At 54.4% G+C, this 8,708-nt stretch overlaps 1 protein-coding gene across 6 annotated transcripts in view; it reads right to left on the bottom strand.

Annotated features, from left to right (window-relative positions):
• Positions 1-6,709: 6,709 nt before the first annotated feature.
• Positions 6,710-8,708, bottom strand: part of CLUAP1 (clusterin associated protein 1) — a 235,725-nt gene continuing 233,726 nt past the window's right edge. For 2 of the 6 annotated variants that reach the window (XM_025192197.1, XM_025192194.1), the window contains one exon: positions 6,710-8,224. In XM_025192197.1, coding sequence (XP_025047982.1) covers positions 8,078-8,224 — 147 coding nt within the window. In that variant the 3' untranslated portion in view covers positions 6,710-8,077. The remainder of the gene's footprint in view (positions 8,225-8,708) is intronic. The other 4 variants (XM_025192196.1, XM_025192193.1, XM_025192195.1 and 1 more) reach the window with 3 other exon arrangements.

Raw genomic sequence — 8,708 nt, forward strand, 5'->3', positions numbered from 1 at the left:
GTAGCTAGTCCCAGTTCCATCTCCACCTTGGCCTTCCTGACCGCCCCCCCTACAGCCCCGAGCAACCGTGATATAGTCTTCCCTGGTGATGGCCCCTCCCTTCCAACAGGTGTATGCCTCCTTTTTAGCCAGGAGACATTCCCAGATGCTTTTGGTGAGCCATGGGGGCTTTTGCGCTCTCTTGCCCCCTTTGATCCATGTTGGGATTACCTCCCTTTGGGCTTGGAGGATCGTCTCCTTAAGGAACAACCACTTTTCTTTGACACCCGACTCCCCTCCCCTCTGGGAACTCAGTGTCTCCCCGACTATTCTCCTTACCTCATTGAAGTCCGCCCTCCTGAAGTCCAGGGCTGCTGCCTTGCTGCAGGCTTTTGCCACCTTGCGCTGGATGGTGAATTCCAGCAGGCGATGATCGCTGTCGCCCAGGTGGTCAAGCACCCACAGACCTCTCCCCAGGTCATTGCCTGTAGCCAGGACCAGATCCAACAAGGCATCTCCCCTGGTGGGGCTGTGTACCTCCTGGGTTAGATGGAGGTCCTGTATCTCAGCTAGGAACCTACATGAGCACTCAGACCTGGCTGACTGCTCTTCCCAGCAGATGTCTGGAAAGTTCAGATCACCCGTGATGATCACATCCTTTGACCTAACTGCCTCCATGAGCTGACTTAAGAATTCCCAGGCTAGCTCTTCCCCTTGGTTGGGTGGTCTGTAGTAGACCCCCACCATTCCCCTTTCCCCTCGACTTCCTTGTATTCTAACCCAGAGCACTTCGGTGTGCCCCTCATCTGACCCAGTGCTACTCATTGAGGATGTGTATTTCTCTTTGACGTAGAGCGCCACCCCCCCCACCTTTCCTCCCTGTCCTATCCCTCCCGTACAGCCTATAGCCCTTGATATTTACCGCCTAGTTATTCGCTGGGTCCCACCACATTTCAGTGAGCCCCACTATGTCTGGGTTGGTGTTAGCTAGGAGGAGGGTATGTTCCTCCTGCTTGTTCCCCATACTACGAGCATTAGTGTAGAGGCATTTGAGGCCTCCTGAAGATGCATGTGCTGCCCCCATAATTTCAGTACTACACGGGCCCCTGTTGCTTACCTGGGTATTTGTTCTGCTCGTCGTCAGTCTAGGCTGGGCTGTTCTTGTGGGTGACGCTTGGTTTAGTGGTCCAAGGCTTCCTTCACCCTTGTCTTCCCCTTCCCCCGACAAGCCTAGTTTAAAGCCCACCGGAGGAGATCAGCCAACCTAGAAGAGAACACATGCTTACCTTTGGGGGGGAAGGTGAAGCCCATCCCACCTGAGCATGTCTCTCGTCCTGATGTGTGGGTTGTTGTCTAGGAAGCCAAAGCCTGCCTCGAGACACCATTCCCGAAGCCACAAGCTGACCTCTCTGATGCAGGTCTCGTGTCATCTTCCACGTCCGCTCATTGGTAGGACAGAAAAGAATACCACCTGTGCCCCTATCTCCTTCAGCATACCCCACAGAGCATGGTAGTCCATCATCAGGTGATCAGGGCTTCTCCTGGCCGCATCATTAGTGCCCACATGGATTAGGACCATGGGGTAGTAATCAGTGAACCAGATAATGGCCAGGATCATCCCTGTCACATCCTGAATCTTTGCTCCAGGCAGGCAGTAGACCTCGTGTGTCGAGGGGTCCTGGCGACAGATGAGACCCTCTGTACCTCTCAGGATGGAGTCGCCCATGACGATCACTCGACGTTTCTTCCTCTGGGTCTGCTTAGCTCCTTCAACCTGTTCAGAGTGTGGAGAGGCCTCCTCTCCGAAGGTTTCCTCCTCTCCTCTCCTTCCTTCTCCTGCAGTGTCGCCAGGGCCTTGTACCTGTTCTCCAGCTGGACTGGAGGAACTGGTACTGCTCTGCTGCAAGTGGCCCTGGTTCTGGAGGGGACTGTCTGCCACTCTGCTGTGCAGGGCACCTCCTGGGGTGCTTCTTCCTTGGATGCATGGCCATGCAGGGAGAGAAAATATCCATCAATTTCATCCTCCGCCTCCCTGATTCCCCTCAGCCTGCTAACCTCCTCCTGGAGCTCCCTCACCTGCGCCTCCAGAGCCCTAAGACGGGCACCTGCAGGACAGGTGTGGGGGCCCCCAATCTCTGCTCCCCCCAGCCCTGCTGGGGATCCCCCGCAGGCCAGGGGGCAGGGGGATGCCAGCTCCCCCATGGGCTTTGTCTGGGTGGAGGCCTCAGACAAGCCCTGCGTAGGCGGCGCCCCACGGCAGGGGCCCTAGCAGCACTCTGAATTTACACCATTTTATAAATTGCTATTTATTTATATTTTTGTGTGGTGCCTTTGCCCTACCCTTGCTGGAGTCTCCCTCCTGGCCCTTCCTGCTCGCCCATCTGTGCGAACACTGGTGCAAATGTCAGCGTGCTCTTACAGAGCGCACCGCACATTTTAGGAGCGTGGCTCCCTACCAGCTCAACTAAAACGGATCCGGGGGGCTTCCCCTCCAGATCCAGCTCAGCTGTGCCGGCTCCCTCTGCCCCACTTACCTTCGGGGGATCAACTGTTGCCCCCGCTGCTGTCTCCGCTGCTGCATCTGCTTCCATCTCTGCCTCGGGTCAGGTAAGGGGGCACGTGTGTGTGGGGACGCACATGTGCTCAGTTCCCTCCTCTCCTCTCTGCTCCTGGCTCCTGAGTGCTGGGGGCTACTGCGGCTTTTAAAGGCCGTGGATTGAATTTCCCGCGGCTGCCCCAACAGCCAATCAGGCACTCCAGTCTTCCCGGAAGTGCCTGCCAGCAGTCCCACCCACTACATTCCCCCCCTGGGGGGATCCGGTGCCGCGGGTGCCTGCGCCCTGAGGGTTAGCCCCAGGGGTGTTCCCTAGCCTGGGGGGACGGTCCCCTCTAGCCCTCTCCATTTGCGCGCTCTGCTCATGCGGCGCAGCTCCCTACCGGCTCAACTAGAAGGGAACCGGGGGGCTTCCTCTCCGGCTCCGGCTCAGCTGTGCCGGCTCCCTCTGCCCCACTTACTTTTGGGGGATCAGCTGTTGCTGCCCCCACTGCTGGCTCCGCTGCTGCATCTGCCTCTGCCTCTGTTTCAAAACAGAGCATCTTCTGTAACTTGTGTCTGCGCTGCCTGCCAGCCTCTGAGCTGTTTTCAGAATGGCGGGGCAGAAAGGGACCAGAGGGAGTTTGGTTTAGGAACTTTCAGCCCCCACTATAGCGTGGGGCAGGTGTATTGGAGCGCTGCCCCCCCAGCTCCGAGGTGATGAGGCTCCAATTCACCCACCCCCACCCTCCAGTGCTGGCTGGGGATCCCCTAGAATGAGATTCCTTTTCCTTTCCCCCCTCCCATTCTGAAACAAGGACAGGCTGGGAGACAGGAGGGGCCATTGCTAGGGGAAACCGGCTGAACGCTCCCAACCCGCAGCTAGATTCCCCTCCTCCCTGGAACAACAGTGAACTTCTGTTTGGTCCAGGGTATGGTTGTAACTCAGAACACTTCCTGCAAAGTGTTCTCAGTTACAGTGGGGAGCTGCACTTCTGTCTGTACCCATAGACCTCATAGCTCATTCATGGCTCATTCAAACTCATATTCGTCAGGCAAGAGCAGGAAGTCTCTAGCAGTCAGGAGGGCTCCACCAGGCATGTTGAGCGCCAGGGCTAAGGCTGCCCTGACCAAGGTCTTGTGCTGAGCAGGGCCCCTGTTCCCATGCAAGTCTGAGGTTGGTGTCAGTGCCAGGCTGCAGTAGATGGTGCCAGGCAGGCAGACCTCCAGGCACTAACTAAAGGCAGGTGTTGGCAGATGATAGAAATGGGGGAACCCCTGTATAGTTGCAAGTAGGGTGAGGCAGAAACAGTTTGAGCATCTCACCTTGCATTTCGACAAACCTTCAGCTAGCTCTCGGCACCACGTGCCTGGGGTAACAGCACATTCCAAGCCCCTCCGGAGCCACCAGTTTCAACTTTATGATCATACCCAGAGAAGGGCCAAGGCTCCTTAGCTAGTGCCTGGTGTCTGAGGCAGCATTCAGGACACCTTTCCACCCACCAGGCCGGTGTGCATTGTATGCAGAACTCTGAGACAGTTGGTTATGGGGACCCCAGGACTCTCTGCCCTGGCTGTTGTCTGGGACCTTGGGATCTCCATGTACTGGAGACAGGCTCATTGTTCTGCAACAGCTGAGTGCTCAGAGCAGGCCCCACCCACCAGAGCAGCCACCATTTGGAGCCAGAAGCTGCCCTGGTTTAACAGCGTCTTCCAGCCGCAGTCTTACACGGAGCACAGTGGGCAGAGGATGGGTTGTCTAATACATCCAACGCTCTATGAAATTGTGCCCTTGGCCCACTGACAGAGCCCTTCTGCCAGGCTTTGGTTCCCCCAAGGCTACCTGGAGCCTAAGCGTTCCTAGCACTCTGTCCACATGTTGCTGCATGGAGCAAGGGAAAGCTGCCTGCTCCCGAAACACATGTTCGTAGGCAGTGATGTCAAACTGTTCTGGACCTGGCTAGAGAGCACTGCTGCTGGCACAGGCACCAAGGCAGGCTCTTACTGCTGCCCCTTCCAGCAGGACACAGTCTCTGGCCTGGCTTTATTTTGAAGCAGGGCACCCTAGCATTTCCCCTGGGCTCTGTGTTTCCTGCATGGGCTCAGTATGATGCAGCTGGACTCCAGGCTTTCCCAGGCAGCTCGGGCAGAGTGGAAGGCCTGGCTTCAAGGAAAACTCCAATTATGGACACATATTTGGATGCAGAAGGTTGATTTTGTTCACTCTGCCACACAGAGGTGTGTTTACCATCATATCAGTTCACAACAATGGGAATGGGCAGCAGGGGCATGTATGTGTGTGTGTAGCCATACAGCATATTTTCTCTGACATAAATAGTGGAGGGACACACAGCATACAGCCTTACACCCATGCAAGCCTTACACCCATCCATTCTGGTTTCGGGGGTGGGGGGAAGATGACACTTTGCCTCCCAAATTGAGGAGTAATATAGTACATTACCAGCCACATTCCTTTAGTGTAGGGGTGGCCAACCTATGTCAGCAGATTGGGTAGGGAGCAGAAAGCAAAGCAGCAGACCAGGCAGGCTTGAAGGAAGCTTGGGTTTAGGCAGACTGCATTTGGCTGACTTTCTAATTCAGCCAAATTGTAGACAAGAACACATGGAAGATACAGCTCCCAGTGAGTCTTCCCTAGACCCACTCCTGCCACACTCCAGACTGCCCCCCACTGGCCCAGCACAGGGACTGATCTGGTGTGAGGCATTTCACCATTTATACAAATGCACGCAACACAGTGCCAGGCGTGTCAGTTCGCATGTGCTGCAGACTTAATAGAGTCTGCTCCAACGCACTGGATTTCCAGTGCGTTGGAGCAGGCAAAGGTATGTGTATAAGCACCCTAAAGTTCCAATCCTGTGGCTGGAGTTTGGAAAAGAGCGTTTTGAATCTGAAATGATTTGTGTGCTGACTTTCACTCTGAAACGAGTAGGGCCTGTGCTTTTGGCTTGGGTACAGGGAAAAAAAGGACCAGTAGTATGAGAACAGAACAGGGTTACTTGACTGTCCTAATGAACAAGCACCAAGGTGAATTGTTCTCTTGTGAAGCTAAAATGTGACTCTAAGGCAAAGCCTAAAATCAGGCTGGGCAGGAAAAGAACCTAGCCATATGGACAGAACTTACTTGGTGCTCTCCCTAACCTGCCTTGATTTGCAACCTAACCTAGGAAAACACCTTGATAAAAGAACAGACAAATGTGTAAATGTGGAAAATGCATTAATTTATGAAATGTAGGGGTTTGTGTAAAGCTTACAGAGAACACAAAGATCTCTTCCAGTGATCACTCCCACCTTGGAGGAGACCAGAAATTTACCAGGCACTCAGCTGTTAAAGATTTCTAGACTTGTCTTTTATGGGAGAGGATCTAACTTTCTTTGTTTCCAGGGGATGGTGCCACACCCAAGAAAGGTACTTTACATGATGGGCGCATGGGGGTAGTGGGGTGCACTAACAGCAGATGCTTAGAAACTAGGTGTCACAGACTACCTTTGTCAGTATCTAAGATAGGGGTGGGCAACTTTTTGGGGGCCGGATCAGCACCTTTTTCCCCTCCCCCCAGCACAACAGCTCATCAAAACTCCCTATGGGTCTTTTGGTGGGTGGACAGCACCATTCGGGAGCAGGATGGGCATGATCCACTCCCTGCACACCCTGCCCTGTTGGGGGGAGGTGGGGGTGTCTCGGCCTGTCTGAGCACTATGTCCTGGGAGCCAGCCAGGGGTGGGGGGAGGTACGGGCTACATGCAGCAGAGCAGCAGAGCTCTCCCAGTTTGTGGCTGCCCCTGCAGTGCTCTGCATGGGGCTAGGCTATGGGGGACCTGCAGACTGGGTGAGCTCTGCTGTGCTCAGCTTCTAGTGGGGCTGTTCCCAGCATGGCTGCAGCCAGCCAGGTGCTGCTCTGCTCTCCTCACCTTCAGTGGAGGTGCCCAACTTAAATTCTCCCCCGTTCCCCCCGCCTAGAGTGGCGCAGCAGGGATGGGAGCAGGAGGAGGAGCTGCTGCTGGAGGTGAGGGAAGCAGAACAGCAGCTGGCCACCTGCAGCCACACAGGAAACAGCCCCACCGGAAGCTGAGTGTGCTGGCCTGGCCAGCAAGGCTGTTCTGCTCCCCTTGCCTCCAGCTGTGGTTCCTGTTCTTTCAGCTCCTGCTACGCCACTCCAGGTAGGTGGGAAGGAGGCTTCAGACAGGCAGCTCCTGCACTAGCACACTGGGCTCCAGCTCCTGGCTACCTTCCACCTGCTCTGCCTACCCGCAGGTGGCTGCTCATCATGCTGGGTGGAAGGCAGCTGAGAGCTGGAGATGGAGCCCTGCACACTAGGGCAGCAGGTACCCAGCTGAAGCTCCCCCCCACTTGCAGCAGCATGGCAGGAGCAGGAGCAGGTGAGGGAAGCAGAACAGCTCTGTTGGCCTGGGCCCTGGTCAGCGTGTGGTGCGGCTGCACCCGGCCAGGTGCTGCTCCGCTTCCCTCGCCTCCAGCAGCACCTCCTCCTCCTGCCGCTGCTGCACCACTCTGGGTGGGTAGGGGGAGGGAAGCTTCAGCTGGGTGGCTCCCCCTGGAGACAAGGGGAGCAGAGCAGCACTAGGAACAGCCCCACCGGAAACTGTGCGCTCTGGTCAGGGCCTGGCTTGGTGGGCGAGGGCAGGAGCACAGTGTGGGCTAGCCCTGGCAGGAGCAGGTGGAGCTCACTCCCATGAACAAGGTGGAGCAAAGTGCCACATGAACAGCTGTGGGCTAGACCCAGCCAACTGGCAGGCCAGATCTGGCCTGCGGGCCATATTTTGCCCACCCCTGGTCTAAGGTGTGTCTATACACAGCAGTCGGTGGGCTTAACTACAAGGGCTGATTTTATTCTGATTTAGTGAAACCAGTGCAAACCCTGCATGGGCACTCTCCTTGTGGGCCAAGCGTGGCTTATATCAATGTAGCTTAAAACTCTCCCCAGTTGATTTGGGATAAAGGATCAACATGACCAGGGTTTAAGCTGATGTAGTGTTCACTGCTGTGACTGTCTCATATCACTCCTTTAGTCAAGTGTATAAACACGCCCTTGATTTAGAATTGAAGCAGTTGGGGCTAAATAAATAAAAAGCCAGCACCAAGTTATTTTAAGTACATGCATATGAGGCTTTTGTACCAGTTTTAGGTAAACCAGTTTTAATGTTATGTGCAGATGCTGCCTAAACCATCTAGTGATTGTTGGGGCTCCAAAGCACTGGCAATCCTGGAGCATGAGGCTCTAGTTCTAATGGTCTCCTGAGCCCACTGTTCCAGAGAGTAAGTGAACAAGAGCATTTTCCAGTGCTAGGCTTTTCTTTAAAAACAGTTTACTTGTCAAAACAGTTCAAATGATATGAATCAGAAGCAGGGAAAATGACTGGCAATTAGTGTAATTTACTTTATGAATATAACTTTACTATTTACTAGGTCCCAAATTCATTCTGATATAAAATATGGTCAGGCCCGATACAGTATGCTCTGTTCCCAGCCCCAGTGCTGCCTGGTGTTTGCATCTCAAGATGTTAACTGGTTTTGCAGTGGAAAAGGAGTCAGAAGTCATTGTCACTCTCTTCAAGTGGCTCTGGTTTCCTTGCCCGGCGATTAGCCTTGCTGGGGGAGATTTCTACACTGTCATCCTCTATGTCATCCTCCTCCTCCTCATCATCCAGGTCAATTTCGCTGTCCTCTGAGTCCTCCTATAAGAAAACAGCGGGCAGGGAATTCATGGCCAGCCCAGTTCTCAAACTAGTGCTGCCTGCCATGACTGGGCAGAATATATTAAGTCTACAAAGCCTATTTCTTGCCTCCCAAGACAACAGGGAGGAAGAGGGTCCAAACCATGCTCAAGCTAGTTGGAGCAATGCCTTCTCCCCTGCACTCAGACTAATATGAGCCACAGTCCCCAGCCCTGAGATGATGGCATGCTATATTTGCCAAAAATCCATGCCCTGGATTTGGGCATGACATAGGGAGCAGTAACAGGTCTAGTAGGAGGCTCAATTTACTGAGCCAGCAGCCAAACATGGGGCCTTGTGCTCCCGGAAGCACTGGGTCTTCTTAGGAAGGATGGATGACTGATGCCTTCACTGTGGGGAGAACTGAAGACCCTACGCAATGTTTCCCAACAAGTCTCTGCTGGGCTGGGAGTGGCTGGGCCCTTTCCCCCGCTTCAACCTTCCC

This window comes from Alligator sinensis, unplaced genomic scaffold (assembly GCF_000455745.1).
Source record: "Alligator sinensis unplaced genomic scaffold, ASM45574v1 scaffold1297_1, whole genome shotgun sequence".
NCBI classification, from domain to species: domain Eukaryota; kingdom Metazoa; phylum Chordata; order Crocodylia; family Alligatoridae; genus Alligator; species Alligator sinensis.